The sequence below is a fragment of the Centropristis striata genome, chromosome 8 (assembly GCF_030273125.1).
Source record: "Centropristis striata isolate RG_2023a ecotype Rhode Island chromosome 8, C.striata_1.0, whole genome shotgun sequence".
Lineage (NCBI taxonomy): Eukaryota > Metazoa > Chordata > Actinopteri > Perciformes > Serranidae > Centropristis > Centropristis striata.
Window position 1 is genome coordinate 33,387,166 of NC_081524.1, and position 22,925 is coordinate 33,410,090.

The 22,925-nt window shown below is 39.6% G+C and overlaps 2 protein-coding genes across 2 annotated transcripts in view; both read left to right on the top strand.

The window, feature by feature from the left end:
• The first annotated feature begins 1,455 nt into the window (after positions 1-1,455).
• LOC131976690 (double-strand-break repair protein rad21 homolog A-like) lies at positions 1,456-10,287 on the top strand. Its single transcript, XM_059339835.1, has 14 exons — positions 1,456-1,612; positions 3,786-3,976; positions 4,384-4,513; positions 4,779-4,878; positions 4,978-5,084; positions 5,293-5,490; positions 5,622-5,747; positions 5,891-6,016; positions 6,758-6,981; positions 7,542-7,695; positions 7,861-8,006; positions 8,402-8,584; positions 8,813-8,896; positions 9,337-10,287. The coding sequence occupies exons 2-14, from the start codon at positions 3,833-3,835 to the stop codon at positions 9,526-9,528; spliced, it is 1,914 nt and encodes a 637-aa protein (XP_059195818.1). The 5' UTR covers positions 1,456-1,612; positions 3,786-3,832; the 3' UTR covers positions 9,529-10,287.
• A 1,298-nt stretch (positions 10,288-11,585) lies between these two features.
• Positions 11,586-22,925, top strand: part of LOC131976986 (eukaryotic translation initiation factor 3 subunit H) — a 63,151-nt gene continuing 51,811 nt past the window's right edge. The window contains exon 1 of the mRNA XM_059340222.1: positions 11,586-11,742. Coding sequence (XP_059196205.1) covers positions 11,641-11,742 — 102 coding nt within the window. The 5' untranslated portion in view covers positions 11,586-11,640. The remainder of the gene's footprint in view (positions 11,743-22,925) is intronic.

Sequence of the window (22,925 nt, forward strand, 5' to 3'; positions counted from 1 at the left end):
AAAAGGAGACAATGTCGTTTCAACCACCCCATTCAAACCTTAAATAAATTATTTCTTGTTAATATCAGTATTCCAATACAGGTGAATAGTTGAATAACCTAAATGGTGTGCTTTAACTAGTACTTCTCCTTGTCTGACACATGTATGTTATAGAGGGCAGGGCAGAACAATGCAGAAAAAAGAAATAAGGAGAGGCGGAGTCAATTGACTTTTTCATTTCATAACAGAAGTCCAATTATATGCAGAGTTAATTTTGTAGCCTGAAAGTAGCCTATAAATATGAACTATTATATCTCATTGTCTGAAATGTGTCCTTTACAGAGAGGAAGACAGCATGAGAGCAGCAAAGCAGAGAATAGTAGTATATATTTTTCCTTTCCCACCACTGATAATAGGCCTGCAACAACAATGTAACAATACAACAATATTTGTTATTAGTTCCATGCATACTTTGTATCTAATAATCACGTGTAATTAAAAAAAATGTTTTTAAACGTTATTAAAGTAACATGGTGCAATACAAGACAATACACCATCAAAACGCCGTCAGGGGGTATCAACAATACAGAGGCAAGCTTTCATACTAAAACATTATAAAGTGTACATAAATTTAAAGTTTTTATAGCTTTCATGTTGGTAGATTTCTTAATAGACTTAATATATTGTTTGGTTTAATTTTCAAAGATAAGAAAGAGAGGTTTTGATTAACGTAACAACATTTATGGATATGACATTTGGCTAATTGTATCATGAGATTGATCATATAGTATTGTTTTTCTTTTGCAAAACGAAAGTCAGTGATACCAAACAGTATATGTTCAAAGCACAGGGGCAAATGAGGTTCAATCCAAAAAGAAATCAAGTTACAAATATCTTCCCATAATTTAGTTGAGAAAGGGCAAGACCAAAATAAATGAAAAACATCTTCAGGGTGTCCTTCACAGAAAGAGCAGTTTAAGTCTATGTCTTTCTTCAATCGTTGTAAAAAAAAAAAAAAAAAAAACTTTGGATGGGTAAATTCTGTGAATTATCTTGAAAGATACTTCTTTAACCTTATTATTGATTATATATATCGCAGGTAAATTCCATATCTTTTTCCAGTTAAGGCTATTAATAAGGTTATTTCAATAGGTTGTTACATATGGAGTTGATACGACTTCTTTCTGAAATAAAGAGCGTATATTACGGTTACTATTGCGTGTTGAGGAGAAACAAATTTGACCGATTTCAAGTTTGGTTGGATCAAAGGGCAATAGTGATGGATTTTGCATGAATGTACTTTTTAATAACATAATTACACCTAGAGGTAATCACGTGTATTGATTTATTAGTCAAGCTCCTTCCGTGTCCCTGGTCAGCACTGTGCCACAGCGCCCCCTATCTCCGCTCGGAGCTCACAGCGGGCTGTCTGTGTGTGAGCGGCGGCCTCACTCAGCAGACTCCTCCTCCGCCATTTTTGACTGTAAACATCCTGCCGATTTTAAAAGGACAGCGGTGAGCGGGAGGAAGGCGACTGGCGCCATCTTGGCTGTTTTAATGAGTACAACAGGGGAGAATTCGCTGGGAGAAATAACATAATCATTGGGGTTTCACTGTAAAAGAGGTGCTGTGGGTAAGTGTGTTTGCAGCGGAAATATTTGCGCTTGTTTTTGTTTGTTCTCCGAGACGAAATAAGCATGCACGTTTGTGTGGATTTACTGCGGCCTTCACTGTACAAGGAGCCGTTAGCCACCAGCTAGCTTAGCATACAGTTGTGCTGATAGAGGGGAAAAAAGTATGAGTAGCTTTTGGTGATGAGCGCCTCGTTCCGCTGCACTTTACTGTCTTTTGGTGAGCGGGTTTGAACTTTGACCGCCGTTTTAGAAAAATTATAATTTTACTTCAATTAAGTTAAAGCTGTATAAACGGCTTCATTGCTCCTTTTGTAGTTAGCTTCTGGCTAATTTAGTTCAGCCCACTTGATGGCGCCGACTATTTACTGGCGTTGACTAACCCTTTGGCGCTTTTAACGTGTTACTGTGTTTTACGTGCGTACATAAACACCCACATTTCTATTTTAACTAACGCGTGTATTTATTTACTTTAGGGATAAATGATTAATGGCCGTAAAAGTGTGAAAAGTGACGGTTAAGATAGGCAGGCATGTGTATGTCCAATGTTTGACTCCATGAGTGGGAAATAGGCGGAACTTGAATGAAGTCGGCGCTTGTTTTGATTAAAATCTCATTTTCTGAATGTCGTAACTTGCTTTGGTTTTTTTATTTCCAATAATCAGGGTTCATACGGATGCTTGAAATCCTTGAAAATGCTTAAATTTTAATGTTGTATTTTCAAGGTTTGAAAAGTGCTTGGATTTTGGATAAAGTGCTTGAAAATGCTTGAAATTCTTACTGTAGCATATTTCTCTTGCAATCTGACTGTAGATAATCACATGTTAAATGAAAAAAATACTAAATTGAATATTGAGATTAGCAAACTGTACTTTTGGTTGTTAAAAGTGGAAAACCATCGCAGTTGGTATGGTTGAGTGAAATTACCCCTTTTTAGCATGTAAGTACTCATCTTAAACATGCAACTTACAACCGTCGTGGTCCTTGAAAAGTGTTTGAGTTTGACCACTGAAAAGTGTATGAACCTTGAATATATAACATTTGAAAATGCTAGAGCTGATTTAATCACAAGAGGAAACAAAAGAAGTGCTTCGAGGGAGCTTTATCGATGTAAGGGTACAACGTCACGTTATCTAATGAGCCGAAATAAGATGAGCTAAAGTTACAATCAGAAAACGTTCACTTGGAAGTGGAACAGACGAGGAGCTCAAGCAATGTCCAAGCATGATCCAGTTTAAAAAGCAGTACAAACACACGGTTTTCACGGGGTACAGGGAGGAAGAAGGGCTTTCACAATCGGGTGTTTTCATAAATGATAAATGATTTATCTATTTGTTTATTTAATCTATTTATTTTCAATTTTTTTGTAAATATGTATGTTTAGGGGGGAAAATTGAATTAATTGAGTAGTGGATAAGGGGTAGGTTTAAATAAGTGTGTCCTACTCCATTTCTTACATGTTGAGTTCACATAGCTTTTGTTTTGACTATTGCTATTTTTGTTTTGATTATTCTCATTGGATTTGTCTGTTTTTCAGTTTACTTTGTTGTGTTACTAGCACATGTTCGAAATAAAAAAGCTAAACTAAAAAACTAAACATTTGGGAGATCATAGACCACCACCTTTTTCAAATAACAGGCTAGCACTTAATACTTACTAAAACCAAAGTTTTCTAATGTAACGTTGGCTAAAACCGATTCGTGCGCCAAGGTAAATTCGGCTCAACGTTGCTCATCTTTGCAGTGTTGTTGCCCTACTAGCTAAGAAGGAAAAAATGTCCTTGTTTTTTTTTTTTAATCTCTCACTCTGTAAAATTGTTACATTTGATTTGGGGATCACTTCACCAGCGAGTAATAATGCATTTTTTGAAATTCAGATATATATGTGATCTGCTGGCTATGCTGACCAGTTTTGACTCGGCATTCAATTGTTTTACTCAGCACTGATTCTGTCCAGCAGTCAAGCTGCATTTTCTGCAACTTTGTTACACACTTTGCCTCACAATTTTATATCATAAACTGAATTAATTGCTGAAGTTAACAACAAACATTGTTTCTGAAATACCTAAAAATGGGATAGTATTGTGCTACTAGCTTGTCCCTGGTACTTTCTTTTTTGTCTTGACCTTTTGAATCACTTCTTCTTTTATATATCTCAACAAATAATGTTTTCCAGGTGAACCATACCGCAGTGTGAGTGTGTGAGCCAGGGGAACCAGGGCAATGTTCTACGCCCACTTTGTCCTCAGCAAACGTGGGCCGCTGGCCAAGATCTGGCTAGCGGCCCATTGGGACAAGAAGCTGACCAAGGCCCATGTGTTTGAATGCAACTTAGAGAGCAGTGTGGAGAGCATCATCTCACCCAAGGTAACGATACAAAAATGCAGCATCTGCATTTTGCGGTCCTGCTGCAGGCCTTGTGTTCACTTTGTAGGCTTGAGACTCAGACCCTGAGTCGTTTCATGGCTTTGTTGGCATTTGTTGTTGCCTCCCAACAATTAAAACTAGAAATATATATTTTTTCTACCAGGGAAGAAAAAATTTGAAATCAACTGTGTTCTAGCAGAATTCATGCTTTCAGCTGTCACAGTAGAAGTGTTTTCTTTATTTATAACAAGTTGTAATGCATTCAGAATATTGTTTATTTTTTCATAGTGTCCCTGACCTTTTTGAAAGTACCTTACTGACACGGTTCTTGTTCTCACAAGAAAAATGTGCCCAGTAAACATAACGCATTGTGTTTCTGTTTGTCCTGTGCTTTCTTCTTTTCTTAGGTAAAGATGGCACTGCGTACATCAGGCCACCTGCTCCTTGGGGTGGTGAGAATCTACCACAGGAAAGCCAAGTACCTGCTTGCTGACTGTAATGAAGCCTTCATCAAGATCAAAATGGCTTTTAGGCCAGGTAAGGGAAAACTATATGCCACATTTGTACAGGAGCAACATTGTTAATGCAGTGTTTTACTGAAACAACAGAGCAAAATAGAAAATCTACAGATATGAAGGCCTTTGTTTTTTCCCATTTTGGATTAGATGGGTTATAGAAGACTGTAAAGCTGGACCATTTCTTGAAATTGAGATCAGTTCTCTTAAACTGGGACTTAATCTTTGTAAGGTGTAGGATCATGGAAACAGTTGTGTGTTTTAACAATGCTTGTATGTACATTTAGGTGTGGTGGATCTACCTGAGGAAAACAGAGAGGCCGCCTACAATGCCATCACTTTACCTGAGGAGTTCCATGACTTTGACCAGCCACTTCCTGATCTGGAGTAAGTTAACTGCGTTTACTGCTCTCATTTTTTTGTTTTTGTCATTCATGCACTAGCCGCCGTACTCATCCTTGTCTTTTTTTGTCTTTTTTCAAACAGTGATATAGATGTGGCCCAGCAGTTCACCCTGAATCAGAGCAGAGTAGAAGAGATCACAATGAGAGAAGATGTAGGCAACCTCAGCCTCTTGCAGGACAATGACTTTGGTAGGACACTATATTAACTGATGTTAACACTCGTACCACCCATTATTTACAATTTGTATGAGTAGATAATAACGAATTTGAATTTCAGCAGAATGATGTTGGGTGTTATAGATTTTAAGCATTTTTTTAGCAGAATAATGGAACCTTAGGAATAACAAAATACTTGTACTGTTCATATTTTGTAATAACAACCTTCTGTATTTTTCAGCTGACTTTGGTATGGATGACAGAGAGATGATGCGTGATGCCAGCACATTTGAGGAGGATATCATGCACGGTGCCACAGCCTCTAACCTTTTGCTAGAGGCAGAGCCTGGCCCGGCCAATCTCCCAGATAAGTCCAACCACATGGAGTATGATGACTTTGGCGATGGGTCAATGGGCAACAGTGATGGGGGAATGCTGGGTAAGCTGTTCTATTTATTTATTTATTTATTTTTTATCTTTGCATTTGCTATGTTGGACTTCTGTTGAAAATGTTCTGCACTATATTTATGACTATGTAATAAAGGGTTAATCATATTTCTTATTTCACAGTTGATAAGCTACTGAGTTCTGAAGACGGAGGAGGTATTTTTGATGACCCTCCAGCCATCACAGAAAGTGTCATGATGCCTCCAGATCATGGAGACGATGAGGACGACTTTGACAACCTCCAGTCACGTAAGTGAAGAGTGCATGTTGCCAAGCTCGGCAGAAAACCGTCTTAGCTGTGTGCCATAAGTACAATGCACATTGTGCCATTAATTGCATGCTCATAGGGGATTTCAATTCACTTTTTTTTTTTTTATATATTTTGTGTGTAGCGGGTCCAGACAGTCCAGACTCCGGCCCAGCAGAGCCACTGCCAGCGATGGCTGACCAGACAGAACAAACCACTTTAGTTCACAATGAGGAGGAGGCCTTTGCCCTGGAGCCCATTGACATCACTGGTAAGACCCGCCCTCATTTTTTTTGTAAAAGTGTTATTTTTTTCTTTTTGTATCAACTCTTTTAAAGTGAAATAATTGAAACAAAGTATTAATTCTCTAAATACTTTATAATTTGCACACCAAAGTAAAGCAGGAACTCATAGGAATTTGTGCCTACACGCATTTCACTCTGCATATTGTATGCTAAACATTATGGCTGAACGATTTGGGGAAAAAAACATCTAAATGTAATTATTTTTGACTGATTTTGCAATGCTGATATGTCTTATGATATTGGAGGGAAAGCCCATGATCACAAATTATTTTTTGCACCATTCTCATTTTCATAAAATTATCATTTAGAATGTTATTTAGGCACATTTTTGCCTTAACAAATATTGTGCTTCCAGCTATATGTACAGTATTGGTCCATATTGTGATTTTGATAAAATTCTGATTAATTGTTCAGCCCTACTAAGGACTAAGATTGGCTGATATGACAATATATGTACTGTACACTGTGAGACCATATAGATTTATCAACTGATAGATTTGCTATACCATTTCTACCAAGGTAGCTAGCCCTTTAAAAATCTCTGGTTGTACTGAGTAGTTGCAGGCATTATTGCAAATAAGCGAGAAGGAATTGCTGCATTAATATACAATTGACCTGTAAAGACCTTAAATCTAGTATTATTTCTCTACATGTGCTCTAATGTTCAGCAGTCATCAAGCTTTGTTTTTGCTTTTTATTCTCTCCAGTGAAAGAGACCAAGGCTAAGCGTAAGAGGAAGCTGATTGTGGACAGTGTGAAGGAGCTGGACAGTAAGACCATCAGGGCCCAGCTGTCTGACTACTCAGACATTGTCACCACGCTGGACCTCGCCCCTCCCACCAAGAAGCTCATGATGTGGAAGGAGACTGGAGGAGTGGAGAAGCTTTTCTCTCTGCCCGCTCAGCCCCTCTGGAACGGCAGGCTGCTCAAGGTGACAAATGCTAGTTGTCATAAATATGCATGCATTTGTGGATAAATATGTACACATGTCAATGAGCTGCGACTTCTTGACAACATACCAGAACCGTCAGCTCTCTGCCTGAAATCACTGACAAGCAGTATTACCACTTGGGAAACAATAATGAGCAAACCACACCGGAGGTCTCATTCTCCAAGTAGGTCAGGCTCAGGCACTGTTTAATGGAAGAGGAGAGAGTAGATTTATAATATTGTATCTTTCATTGACATTCTGTTCAGGTTGTGGGATTTAAAATGAGAACATTGAAGGAACAGGAGGTGGAGGAAGTGATTGGTTTTGTCTGTCTCTCTTCCCTATCCTCTCACACCCACATGCTACCCCTCCAGAATATTGAATGGGAAACGTGTTGATGCATATTTTAGCAGAGCTCTTTTCTTTTTGCCTAGCATCAGTCCTCCCTAACAGTTTCCAAGTTTTTTTTTTTATTGTACTACCAACTTGGTGTCAAGTTTGTATTATTTTTCTTACCAAAATAAAACTTCTGAGTTTAACTGTAATATTTCTTACTTCAGATGTTCACACGCTGCTTGACGCCTCTGGTGCCAGACGAGCTGAGGAAGAGGAGAAAGGGCGGCGAAGCAGACAGTCTGGATGAGTTCCTCAAAGAGCTGGAGAACCCAGAGGTGCCCAGAGAGGAGGTCATGAGTCAGCACAGAGATGTTATTGGTAAGTTATGCTGGAAGAGATGAGGTCACATCCCAGTGCAGACATGTCACAAGGACAGAGACTTGTAGCAGAAAATCTAACTGAGGCACCATCATTATTAAATAAGGCTGAATTCATGTTCACATTTTCTTTTAACATTTGATTAATCTCTGATCTGTCCCTCAGACCACACGATCATGGAGGAGCCCAGTATGCTGGCAGCCTCTGCAATGGAGGGAAGTAGGACAACCCTGGATGAGACAGTCATGCCTCCTCCATCCACCCCTCGTGGTGTCAAACGCAAGACCCTTGACAAAGAGGCCACCCTTCCCGTGAGTACTTCTAATGTAATGAAAAAATTCTCTGTCAAAACGCTAGAATTGAGGTTTCAAAACCAATTGGCATTTGATGTGGAGATGGCAAAATGTAGATGTTTAAAGGCCTTTTTAATGGTAGTTGATTTCAGTGCTTAAGAGCTAGAGCTTAGTTCTTGACAAATTGGTTTCTGCTTGTTAAAACACTTGCTGTTCTAGACCTGATTTGATCAATCCGATCATTTTTGTAGTGGAAATGTTATGCTTATGTTCTGTTTTGTTTGCTTTTTTAAAATTCTGAAGCAGTAAACTTGGGCATGCTGAACAATCAATAGGAGAAACGCATTACAAACTTAATTCAGTTGACTGCACCATATCCTAATTTGGGTTGCCTCCTGCTCTCCCTTTTTCAGATGGCTCCCCTGGAGCAGCAACAGCAACAGGTGGCTGACCGCTCAGTCTTGTCTCAGAGGTTAGACATGCACCAGGTGGATCTGCCCCCAGAGGAGAGCAGCCTCAACCTCACCCAGCTTGTCCCCGAGCTCGACCTGCTTGGTGACAGGAAAGACAAGAAGGATGATAGTGATGAAGAGGAGGTGAGGAACAAATAACTGCTTTCTCTGAAACACTGTAGTTGCTTGTAGTCAATTGATGGTGATGTATTTTTAGTTTATTTACAAACTGCCTAAAGTACTGTAAGAGAAATAAGTAACCCGTAAAACAAAAAATAATTGTTTTTAAAGTTTATAGAAAATGCCTTTCTGTAGACACCATTTGAGTATGGGTCAGCTGATGCTGATGGCAGTGTTGTCTGTGTTCCTCAGGAAGAGGAAGGTCAGGCTGGAGACCAGGATCAAGAGGAAAAGAGATGGAACAAGAGAACCCAACAGATGCTCCACGGCCTCCAGGTACAAGAACTATTACTTTTTTTTAAAAATGTAAAAAACGACTTTAAGTAGACTGAAACTTTTGCCTAAGGATTTGTTTCTCATGCTCCCTATGGGTGCTGGAAATGCTGGGATTTTAATGTGATGTTTTCAAGGTCTGAAAAGTGTTTGGATTTTAATAAATGCTTGAAGCAGCTAAAAAATTAGGTCATAGAAGAACAAGCCTACTCAAAAACAGGCTGCACTTTGTTGCGTTTTCCTTTTTTTATAACACATTTTGGTTTACAGCACAGTACATTTAATTCATTGTGGTGATATAAATAATTAGTATGCTGTATATACTAAATGTAGTTTTTATAACGTTTTTTTTATTTATTTTTTATACATGATCGATTTTATTGATCACCCCAGGTCAAAAGAGTGGTCTTAAACTTTGACACTTTGTGCCTCTGTCCCCATAGCGCGTCATGGCTAAGACTGGCGCAGACTCAGTCAGCCTGCTTGAATTGTGCCGGAACAACAACAAGAAGCAGGCAGCCGCCAAGTTTTACAGTTTCCTCGTCCTCAAGAAGCAGCAAGCCATCGAGGTCACCCAGACTGAGCCCTACAGCGACATCATCGCCACCGCTGGACCAAGATTCCACCTTATCTAGACATTGGAAGAACAGACAAACACTCTGCTTGCAACAGACATACTTTTTTAATTACTCAACTTTTTTGCCTTTTTATTTTGTGTTTTCCTGTCCCTTTTTTTTTCTGGGGAAGGGGAGGGAGTAGTGGGGAACGGGTTGGAAACTTTTAAAAAGGATTTTACTGTACTACAGATGGAATCATGCAGTATTCATTCGGTTGAAATGGAGTGAGGAAGAATGTTTAACAAGTATATTTATAAAACAACCTTTTTCAGTCACCAATTTGTAAGCTTTTCTTCATTATGTTTTGTAAGTTAAATTTCCATTGTCTGCTCATTCCATGAGTTTCATACCATTGCCCCTCACACCTGAATTATTGCAGAATTTAGATAAAGAGCCCTGTATTTTCACATGGAACCCCGTATTGACTCTGTACATGTTCTGGAAAGGTACTGTTTTATTGCTCAGAAGTGTAGCCTCTCCAATCTTCTCCTTGTTGCACTTGTTCTTTCATGACAAACAAAACAATTAATCTGTCAACATTGGTGAATCTTACCTGGCATTAAATATCATGTTCAGATGTATAATTCAGGCAGTTTATCAATTAAGTTTTATGTACTATTTTTTTGTACCTTTTTATGTTCATGCTTATTCACCTTTTTGCATTATGTAACTAGGTAATGTACTTGTTACAGTTAAGTTCAGTATCTCACCTTTTTAGTCTTCGGGTAACCTAGTTGTGATACATCTGTAAAGATTTGAAATAAAGTGTTTTAAGTACTTGGTAACTGGACATCATTCATTTATAGTGCCATTTTCTGGTCATGGTCTTTATAAAACTAGATATGAATTAAGAAGAAATAAACACGAGTGTTTTAATATTTGAGTCTCGACTTGCAACACTTGACAAGAAAATCTAATGCTATAATACAATAAAATACTTTGTTTTTGACTGTCTTTTAGTTATGGAATGGGGTTTTTAGGGGGAGATAGCAGGTCAACAGTAGATGCCACATGGTAGTGGTGTACATGATCTGAAAGCTGGGAAGATTAATATAGCTCACTGTTATGTGTCAATTGTTTGTATAAGGGTTTACAATATTACGACAGGAGTATATGAAGGCCAGCAACATCTTAACTTTTGTCTCATAAGTAATGGCATAAAAGTAACCCTCTGGAACTGAAAAAAATTCAAATAAAATTCTGAAACTAAGACCTTGAGGATCATCCTAGAAACATCCATGTTGTGATTTGTTTTCACAAAAACTAGACATTTTGGAGATTTCTGTATTTCTGGTGATTGGATGCCGAGTACTTTTGTTCTGCTGCACTGAGAAACCTTATTTTTTTTTTATATACCTAGGAAAGCCATACACCCTCTAAATGGTCTCTAGTTTGTGATTATCCAAGAAATCACAGGTCATTTTATACATTGGGGTCAAGTTTCAAAAAATGCTCTCACTACAATGAAATGGCCACTATGGGGACTAACATCACACATTCACAAGAGTCTCAGCTTTTCCAGTGTTTTCCCAATTTACGACTGTTTAGGGACCCTGTATTCAGAACTATAACTGGTTCTTGCCCCAAAATGCATGAGCCTGGCACAAAGGGGAGACTCATTTTCTCACAGAACCCATTTTCTTCTTTAGATATCTTGAGGTCAGACGCCAAGGGACCCCTTCGAAAATGGGCTTGCCAGTTTAAAAAAAAAAAAAAAAAATGTGACCCACTTCCCGGCAAGCCAGCAAGGCATGGTCCATACCAGGCCTGTATAGTGTATCCTTATGTGTAGTCTATGGCTGTTGCCAAGGGATGCCATAGGTCTTCCAGTTTTATTATTAAAAATACCATGCTAAATCCACTGAAAGACGGAAAAGTTGACCAAAGACGCTGATGTCCTCAGTGAGTTGAGGAGGTTAATACGAAATGTAACATTTCTAGTAGTACCATTGTTACCTATCAAACAGCTATTGTTATTATTTAAACTGGAGCAATCCATTCGTCGCAACTAAAGAGGGAACCTAACATTTAGCCCCTGTTTCTCTACGGATGGGGAAAAAACACGCATCTTTACCGGAAACGTCCGTCACTGAACACTTTCCTCCCTTTTCCGCGTGTGTCGGCTTTCTAATGGCTTCACGTAAAGAATCAGCTTCAGCGGCTACCCCCGGGATGGCTTCTACAGGCGGCACTTTGGACTCTCCTGTCAAACAGATCCAGATCGAGGGTCTAGTAAGTGTTATTACGCTTTTGTGTTATTACACACTGAATGTTGGTGGCGTCCGGCAGAGAAACCGGTACCCAAGTGGTACCAGATGTAGATGCTAGCTAACGTGTGAGCATCATCATGGCGGACAGATAGTGTGAAAGATAATTGTGCCGTTTAATATGTTAACCGTTGCCTCGAGTGTGTATTGGGTATTTTAACCAACACGTTATTGACAAAAAAATATCATATTTACTGTTTACAACCGCACTACCAGCTAACAGGCCAATGCTAGGCTAACAGTCCTTTAAGTTAGCTGCACTTTAGCTGTAGAGAAGCTAAAGATGCGTTCAATTTAAAAACCCGGACCCCCCCGCTTGTTTTGTTATTAAGAGGGGACAAAATACAGTATAACCGCGGTGCCGCTATTGCTACCCTCTCAAATACATGTTATGTGTCATAAAATATGAATTTAAATTGGAAGAGGGTCTTGTTATTACAATAATATTTATTCATTTAGTATGCATGTTACAGTCGTCTTTCCAAAGGGTCGGTGTGCCTTCTTTAATCGTCAGTAAAGTTTGACTTAACTTGGCATTTAGACTGTTTTTTTATTTTATATACTCATAGTTATTACTGTATAGGTCCCTTTGCGAGACACCAATCTGATGAGGGTATGAATACAACAATGTTTGTGGAGTAGATTTAAAAACACAAAACAAACTTAGTTGAAAGGTTTTTTTTTTTTTTTGCGTATTTCCCCCTATTTTCTTTCGGTCCTAACAGCACAAAGGACCTCATCAGTGATTGGTCTTGATTGTTCTATTGTGTTAGTGTTTCAGGCGAAATGTACGTGAATGCTTTGGAGGTGGTCTGCCTTTGTCAGATTTTCACAACTTCCAATCGCTGGTCACTTTCGCCCTCTGTTTAAACAAGACTCATATTTCTCTTCAGCTCACTGTTTGCTTTTAAACTTCAGACAATTACCAGTTTTGTGTTGGACAAAATGCATGCATGATGCTTTTGTTTCTGGCTTTGTGGTTATTGGACATGTATTTTAAAGGCTTGTCACATTTTTGGTGTCTCCTAATTTTAATACAACTACTTTTGAATTGATTGTCTTTTCCTCTGTGTTACTGATCTCTCGCCAGTGGTTTTAAAAAGCAAATTGTGCTATATTTTAAAATTTTACTTCACACAACCTAAATTTTATAGTATTTTTATTCTGTAGTACCTCTGTATAAACAGCAGAGGACAAACTTGCCTCACTGCCATGCACTGATTCTCCCTACTCCTGCCCTATACTGCACTGGACACAAAAGCAGCTCATTTGCCTGGTGTGCCTGAACGCAGTATCAGGACTAAACTTGCCAGCTGCCGCCTTCCTTTTATCTTGCTCATTAAAGCTGCCCTGGAGTCTCGGGCCCTAATTTCAAATCTAAATATTTCACCTCAATGTGTATTATTTAGACCTCTAATGAGCTTTTCTTAATTCATTTTCTCAGCCTTATCAACCAAACATTTTTAATCGCAGCAGTTAAATTAAAAACAGTCAAGAGCGGTTTAGTGAGTGACCTCATTTGGATTCAGACTGTTGAAGGAAAGGTGTCTATTTCAGGCAGAGTTATGAAATGCGTCTCACCTGAATGCATTGATATGCAGTAGTTGCTGCTTTGTTGCGTCATGACCCGTCTGTCAGAGGTTTTGCTGGAGGGTTGCCCACAGACAGCATCACCACTGCTGTGTGGTAGAATTGGATTGTTTCCTTGCTTTTGAAGAGGTTTCAGTGGTTGCTGTTGCCACAGGAGTGGAGTGCTGCACAGCGACGGGTTCCATTAAACACCTACTGAGATCACACAACTGCCTGTATGTTTGAAAAGGACTTTGTTCATTTATTCTGACGCGTTACACACGTCAGCCACGGGTCTTATTCACGTACTGTGAATTAGGGCACAGTCTGAGCATATTTTACAGGACATTTTGGAATTGTGATGTAACCTTAGAGATCCATATAGGCTCTTTTTTTAGGGGGAGATCGCAGGTCAAGAGTATATGCAGCATTGAAGTGGTATACGTCATCTGAAAGCTGGGAACCTGAAGATTAATTTGAGATGAAGCTCAGCACTGTGTGTCAAATAAACACACCAAGACCTTGTGGAACATCATTAAAAAGTCCATATAATATTGCAGTCAATACTGTGAATGTTTAGCTGAAATGAAAATCAAGCTTTTCTACGTCGATTGTGCCTGATTTTGCACCGATGATTATGCCAAGGTACTTGGCTTTCTTAAATTACTTTACTTAAACATTATTTCACATTGTAGAATGTATTGCAGGATCAATCAATTCTAGAGATGAACACTGAAGAAGAGTGCTGTATCTTTAGTTAATTGCTGATCATTTAAATAAAAAGAAAAAAAGTAAGACAAATGCTTTATGATACCACGTCTGAATCACCCCAAACAAACAATATTTTTTTGCACAATATGTTCTGTAAAACAGGTGTCCATATCAGCATATCGGAAAATATAGTTAACAATACATATATATATATATATATATATATATATATATATATCCATACATACCAATATGTCTTCTAGTATGATACCTATGATACCAATATCTTTTGCCCACCGGTTTTGGAGGGTTCAAATCTCTGGGGGATGAAAAAAGGCAGAAAATTTGTCCAATTTTAAAAATTAAAAAGATGTAAAAAAAAAATTAAAAAAAAAACTCTTTTAGCAGTGGCAGACATTTCTTTAGTTTTATTTTCTAACCCTAACCCTGTGACAAAACAGTCCCTTCTCCTTCCTTTTCCACTTGCCTCCTGTCCTTAAGCCTCGATTTATCAGGCTTATCAGCTGTAAGACACACATACATAAGAGATAACCTGGTACCCAGTGTATAGACATGTGTTGCCACCTGACCAGTACAATTTCTAACTACTGTTTGTACTCTGTGTTGTGTGTGTCATCATGGCAAAATGTGGTCCTGCAGACACATACTTAAGTGTGAACCACCACAGTAGTGGTTTTCAGTACTTAGCCAGGTGCTTATATGTCAATCAGTAGACAGATTTTTTAGACCACGATAGCTTCACAATCATGAAAGATGCTACACATAACGTCACAGGTGGGGATGTGAGATCAAAATGCAGGTGGAGTTTGAAGATGATACTGAATCGCTATTGTGGCTGGTGTGATACCATCGCACTATGCATTGCAGTTCTATCACTGCTTCAGATTACAGAATCTACTGTTGTTTACCTGGTATTTTAGTCCTGGTTGCTTTGGTGACGATGTTGTAATGGTAAGCACTCTTGCCTCAAAAAAAAGAGGGTCACCAGTTCAAGTGCAGCCTGCGGCCCTTCTCTGTGGAGTTGGCATGTTCTCTCTGTGTCAGCGTGGGTTCTCTCTGGGTCCTCCGGCTTCCTCCCACAGTCGAAAGAAATGCGGCTTCATGAGTGGTTGTCTGTCTCTATATGTCAGCCCTGCGATAGTCCGTCGACCTGTCTGGCACTCCGCGACCTGAGTTCAGATAAGCAGTTAAGGCTAATGAATGGAATGGATGATTTCGGGGACACTTGTGAATACTGAGGTATAGGAATTGTGGTTTGCTACTTCATTAGACTATTCTTGAGCAGATACTTTGTCAAAAATACAAAAGCAACCAAGTGTTTAAAGCGCAGCCAAACCAACTTGTTTTGGTTCAATAAAAAGACATTTTTTGCAGCTGCAGTCTCATTTCATGCTGGGCACTGTTACACACAACAGGTACAGTTGTCTACCTTGCTGTTTCTTCTTGTTCAATTACTCCCTAAAAAACATTAAAATGATCTGCAGACAGAAAAACTAAATAAAAATTGCGTTCTTGTTCTGTGCTTCCTGTGACCACTTCACAATGAAAGACAGATGTTTCGCCAGTTGAACGATTTTAATCTAAAGCAGCAGCCGTAGGAAATGTTTTCATTTGCAGCAACTTATACATACTGTGATATGGTGTTGGGAGAATGAACCGTAAACCACGGGGCTGTTATCGACAAGATAAAATTAAAAACTGTTTCCTGTGAAACCCTTGAGCACTTAAAAACAATTTGAATCCAGCATGGACAATAAAAACTAATATAAAGAGAGCTACTTACAAAATGTTAACACAGGATTTTTATTACTGAAAAAATAGAGAAAGTAAATTGTATCCAAAACAAGGTTTGAGTTCATGAAAAATCCTAAGGATTTAATAACTTTCATGATAATGTTTTTTTCTATGCGAGTGGTTTTTACCTTAATTTCTAACTGCATGCTTTTATGGTGGTTCACACTTGGTGTCTTCTTATAATGTTCAACCTGAGAATTATTGCTGCAAATGAAGTTGAGAAGCGGATAACAAGAACAAGCAGTTAGAAATGTTTTTAATATGAACTGACTCTCGGAGAGCAGATGTTGTCGTTCAAACTTTCTGTAACTCTGTAACTCTGTAATCTCGCTGACCATTAGTCAGACTGATTTAATATTTCTTATGTGGCTTGTGCATGGCACGAAGGTGTGCATCCTCGATTTTGAAGATATTTGAATACATTTTTCAAAATATAATTATTTCTGATCGGGCACCTTTTAGAGGAGCTCCGCCCCATTGTGTGATAGGCCTACACCTGGTCAGTAACACAATTCACTCTGGATTTCCACACCTGACTCATCTCATCTGTAAGTCTATTTAGCCCACCTATCTTTCAGAGTTTTAAAATGCGCTACAAACTTCAATTTTTAAATACTTCAAATACATGCTTCCTACAGGCACTGCACTAGTTGCTATAACAACTCCTGTTGGTTATTGTCAGGGTCACATTAGACTTGGAATACTTAATGCTACGAGTCCGAGCTGGCACAGCTTAATCAAACATGCAGGGCTCTACAGTGTGAACAAATTGGTGTGTGAATGTGAGAAATTATTTAGGCGCACCTGTATGAGTTCTGACACCTGGTTTGTCAATACACGTGATTACTAAGCTCCCACACTTATAAACGTGATATTGAGTCTCTTACCTCTCTTTCTCATAAGCAAAAAGCAGTGAAACACTGAGGTAGCAGTTTCTCAGGCCAGGCCTGATTGGCTGTTTCTGTTCAATGCTAACACAGTGAGTAACTTGATGACAAGCTAAAATGAAACTTTGCTGATATTGGGGTTGTGTGCTTCCGCCTGTACTGAGCTAAAGAGATAATTTGTGAGGAAACGGCCACTCTAATACATCTGTACATTTGCAAGTGAACTTGGTGTTTCTGTAGTTCCAACAACTCCTACAGAGTGATATGTCTTCTCTCTAGTAAAATAATGTAGCAATAAACTCTCCTGAAGGTTTTCCTTCAGGGGACCTCCATTTGAGACTATTTTGGTTGTCAGATATGATTGAGACCAGAATTCTATAGTTGTACAGTTAAAGAGACAACTGTGATCAGAATCACTCTTGTGACTCTTACTCACACTGGACCCACTTCTGTAGTGAGTTTATTACAGAAAAAACAATTGCTTATTTTTTGGGGACTCCTGGAACTCCCTCAGAGGCCCCTGGGATGCCTTGGTTGAGAATCACTAATTTAAGCATATCAGCTGAATCAGGACTTACATACTTGCATACTTTGGAGAAACTTGCCTGTGAAAAATAAGTTGTGCTGACTGTTATTTTATCATTGTGCCAGATACATAGTTAACTAACACATTGTAGCCTGCTGCTACAATGCATATTTATTTTACTGTGTCTTCGGAGCATGTTTGGCACAAAAATGTCTTTTGCAGCTTATAGAGTTGTCTATATCTTGTGTTATCTATGTCTTATTGAGAGGCTTATTTGTATCTTATCTTACCTGTCCTCACACCTTCAGCTCAATCTTTTGAATCTGTAGTTTCTTTAAATGTTGAATGCAAAACCTAAATGGTTTCACGAAGAAGGGATTTGAATGGATTTAGATATGATAAGCAGATTTACTATTGGAATCTAGATTCAGATTAGATCAAATGCTATTAAACCCCAAAGCCAAGTACAACACCTCACAAGAATTAGCAGCCCCAATTGGAAAAACGATGCATTAATGATGCACAATGCATTACCACTCTTTGTCAGGGCCCATATATCCTATATTTTGATATTCTTTATTAATCTTAAGTCACTCAGCTTCCAAGCAGTGTTTAAGCCAAAGAGAAGCATTAATGTTATTTCCTAATAACATGTTTGAATAAGATTTTGCTGGCAGATGAGGCGCGGATCTGCGGTGCTCTTTGCCCATGGCTTAACCCAACTCATGCCACACCAAAGCGTTATCTCCATCAAATATATTACAGTCAAGTCGAGTGTAGAGTTCGTGTACACATCAGTGGCGCTAAAAGAAAAGTCATTACGGGATCGTCTCTCTTGCTGTACTTTCTCATAACTTGAGCCCCATTGTGGCGGGAATATGAGCCCTTTTGTGTGAGTGAGAGAGAAAGATTTATGATAAGAATTAAAGGCAGCCAACAGGGGATTTGGACCGCAATTGATTTTGCACAATTCAATTTTAAGCTTGTTGATTTATAACACGCTGTCCACATATCAATCTTGGGCCTCTCCACATGAGGTGAGCTCACTGGGCTAGCTGCTGGTGAGCTAGATCAATAAAAATGTGTGTGTGTGAGAGAGAAAGCAAGGGAAGCAGGGAAAGAAGTTGCTGAAGAACCTGTGTGCATGTATGTGTGGGTGTGCCTGCCGGTTTGCACAAACGTCGAGCTTTCCAGGATTCGCTTACAATACCTGATGGCATTTACTCAGCACCAGGAAGCCAACGCAACAAATCCAGTAAACCCCCCATTCTTCCTTCCTTCCCTTTCTTTTAGTGCACATGCCCCTTCACATCCCCTCCTTTTAAGGCATTTCTGTAGATTCAGGAGTTTTCTTGCAGCTCTGCTCGAATTTAGCTTCATTTATTTGACCTTCCTGAAGTTGTTTTTGGCCAATTGTCCATCTCTCACCCCCTTCTTTTCCACACGGACACTATTTAAGTGTGTGATGAACGGATTGCCAAGAGTTAGATAGCTGAAAGCTTTGTGTATCTGTGCTATCTGCTCTCACTGATGGAGGAAGACGAGAAAAGCTATTTGCTGGCAGGAGAATGGAGCCAAAGCTCAAAGGGGAGGGGTAGTGGCACGGGGGCTTTGTAAAATCAGCCAGAGCTCCCGATTGTGAGGACTTCCACTGTAGCCCTCCTATTCTCCCTATCCCTCCCTCGCTGCTATTGGTTCACCTGGCTGCTCTCCTCGCATCCACCTGGCCCCTTCCTGCACCTTTTTTGTCAGATTTACCTTTATCATTCTGGTTTCACTCCGACACATTTTCATGGTTGCATTTCCTCCTTACCTCTCACTTTTTTTTCCCTCTGCTCCACCACTTTCCCCAACGACTTCTCACTCTTACATTTTGTCCCTCTCTCTCCATCCATTTCCCCCACCCCCCTGACCTATTATTCAGACCTTCCTCCCCTCTCAGTCAGAAAAGCCAAGCCAGGCAGGCAGGGAATGAGATTTGTTTTTCTCCCCACTCCACCCCATATCACCTCTCCTCTCCCACCCCTAGCTCCTTTACTTGTTGCATGACAGGTCCGGCACTCCATTGAAATAAATCATCTCCCAAGACAGATGCATGTGTGTGTATGCATGTGTGTGCGTGAGCCAGTGAGACGAGTAAGGGCTCCCTCATGATGATGATGATGATGTGTGTTTTGTTGTGAGCACGGCCCCAGGACTACCACCCTGCTCCTGCATGCATGTGTGTGTATGTGTGTATTATTAATGCCTCTGGCTGTGACCTGCCCACACTGTTATCAGCGTGATTTATGCTCTCCCCCTCCACACTGTGCTTTCTGCTTCTTGTTCTCTTCCTGTTCGTTTAGACACTTTGCGTTATTTTCTACTCTTGGCTGTTTTTTGTTTGTGTTGCTCAGTGTTTCTCATGATTTGGATAGCGTATGTAGGGTTTTGAGTCCGTCCATGTATGTGTGTGCGTGTTTAGAAGTTTGCCATAGTCCTTTCCTGCCACCATGGTGTCGGTGATGCAGCATTAGAGCTGAAACCAGCTCCTCAATCATGTGGAGGCTTGTCCTATTGGCCCATTTTTATCTGGCATTAAATATTTAACGCATACGATGATGCATGGACACCCTGTCCAGATGAGGCACGACAATGTGGAATATCAGACTACAAGTCCAAATATACCCTCCCACTGTACGAGGGTTGCATTTTTTCCCCCTTAAATTTCACTAGATTCAGGTTTTTATTCTTTATGTGTGCGCCGCCTCTTCTCTCTCCAGTGTGAATTGCTAAGCTGTGCTGAATACTAACTAGCCTTTTGCATGCACTCTAGATCAGTGCTGCACCGGTGTTGGAGCCTGCAGGTGGTGCTTACCACTCAACTTACCACTCAACTACAGCCAGGGATTGCCTGTGTAACCTGTCCTAGAATTTCCTCTTAACCAGGGTTTTTTGCAATTTTGTGGTTTTATGTAAGAGCTTAGTGATCAGTGAAGAGTGCAGAATGGTGGCTGAGGATTTATTATGCAATTTAAATTGATGTCAGGGGTGTAAGTTGTGTTATATGTTTTCTGGACAGTCAAAGTGAAATCCTCCTCACTTGTTTGTGTAAAAACAAACATGCCACGACCATCGTGTACATTTTAACATTTGTCAAAAGCAGATAAAACCTTTTTTGACATCTTTGTGGAAACGGTCTCTTAGCTTCAGGCCTCAGTGGGCGGTTCCCTTGGCAGCAGTTGACTGACATCTCAGGGCCAGTGTTGCTAGGAGACGCGCTGTCAGTCACCGGGCGCTACTGAAAAGAGCGCATCATAGCCCAGTGGCCCATGACCGTTGATACAGAATGTCCACAAGGTGCTTGTAATGTCGTGATTTAAGACTGTCCTTCACATTATTCAACATTCAGGAGGAACTGTTGTTGCTATTAACTTTGTTCTCCACTCAGAAAGCTGGGCTGAGTAGCTCCGACAGGCAGATTGATAAATCGGCCAGGTCAATATATTGGTCAATATGATCTTATTGCAGATGGACTGAATCTGTGCCAATGTTTGCCAATAAGTAACAAGAAGAAGAGTAGTAGTAGCGTAAAGCCAAACTCGATTTGAGGGAAAAGAAACTGTGTCACATCCACTAAAAGGGCTGGGCACTGACTTAATATGATAATATTAAGTCAAATTTCTCAGATAGTATGTATGTCTATTTGTAATATATTTCCTCTAATTTCTTTTTTTCCACACTGAATATTACAAGTCCCGTATTGGTTGGGCTATTATACAACCCAATTCCAGAAAAATGTAAAATGTAAAATTCTTTTTAAGTTTTCAATATACCAAATTCATGGGAATCAGGGTTGTGCAGTAACTGGTTAGCCAAGATTACTAATAGACATGTTTCGACTAGGCGGGGAAAGGCTCAGGCCGCACCCTCTCAAAAGTCTGCTCACTCTTCGTGTTTCGATTACAAGTTAGCCCCCAGAGGGATTTAGAGACTCCGGACGTGACGTATGTTTTTCGCCGTCGCTAACTGCACAACGTCAGCAGCTGAAAGCAGCATGGCTAATATGCACAGCATCTCTGCTGATCATTAACATAGTGATTGTGAATTAACAACATTGCTAACTGAGTGTCCGGTGCTTGTTGTAAACAAACAGAAATCGCTAAGTGAACACCTCCTGTAGCAGCAGCACATACACATTGTACTGCTACAGAGCTAACTGTAGCTAACTGCCACTAACTGCGGCTCTTCTTAACGAGCCGGCCTCCGGCTCGTTATCGGCTCATTAAGAAGAGTAAAAAGGAGTCGCTGGATTTGTCTCCAGTCGCTTTCTTGAAAAATAGTTGCTAAGGGGGTTTGAAAAGTCTAAAGGGAAAAAGTACAAATGGCGTGTATTGTTGTCGGGTAGAGTACTACGTCACATCCCGCTTAGCAATCTATCAAATCAGTAACCAGGCTGTTTTCAGAGGAGAAAAAATACCCTGCTCTTCAACAGGGACTAAAAGAGTCTGCTCCGCACTACTCATATTCAAATTAGGGGCGTTTTGGCAAATGAGACTCGCCTTTTTCCGGGTATTGTCCGGCTATTACGCGGTAGTGGAAACAGCCCTAGTGTTGGCACTGATTTCCAAAATAAGTCAAACTTAAATTTCCTTTGTTTTGTTTTTACAAAGTAAACACAAGTCAGAACAGTCACAGAGGACATATTCTGATATAAACATGAGCTCAAATGTCTGGCCTCGAAAGTGCTTCGGAACGCTACACAGACAATGTTACAAAATTTTGATTGAAGCAAAGCATTTTTTATTCTTGCTTTATTTCAAAAATGTGAAGTAGGTGGTGCTCTCTAATCGGTTTCCAGAGTGGAGGTGGTGATGGGTGGGCTGAACCATCTAAGCATTAACACCTACTGAATAAAGGCTGCATACAGGCACAGGACAAGCACTCATTTTGAGGCACAAATCTAATCGTTTCCAGTGCAGTAGTATTTATGTAGCCGCTGCACATTCAGTTCATCCTTCAAATCCACCATATGAGAGCACATTCACTACATCACTATTCTGTGAGCTGAATGTTTGCAGCCGGACACTGAGAAAATCTTTACATGTTTGTGTACCCACAACATACTTCACAGTCAGAATGCATCTTCTGTAAAGCAAAGCATGACATCTTGGGCTTCTCTGCAGAAAATATGAAGCCTCCCACTGCACAAATGAAAAGTTCAGAGTTGAAACGGCTAGTAATCACTTATACTCCCACTTAACTATTCATATTTTCATTACTCTGATTCTCCTGTTTGTTTTGATATTTTTCATAGCCTAGAGTTACTGTTTAATGTGTTATGGAAAGTAAACTCATGATGAAAGTATTTGTGGTCTTAAAGTTCCCTTATTGAATTCAGTCACACACCATATGTTTTTTTTAATCAAGTTCTAAATCCACATTATTATCTTATAATATGTTTTATGTATTAGAATTCAGTTTTAATGCACAGTTGAAGAAAAGCTGTATTTTTGCTTACATTTTTTCCCATAGGTATTAATTAAATAGCTGAATGTATATGTACTGTGATAAAACGTAACGTGAGGAAGAATGGAAAAAATGATGCAGTTTTGTAGCTGGAGGGGAGGAAAAAACCCAAGCGGCTTGTAAAAACCCCCC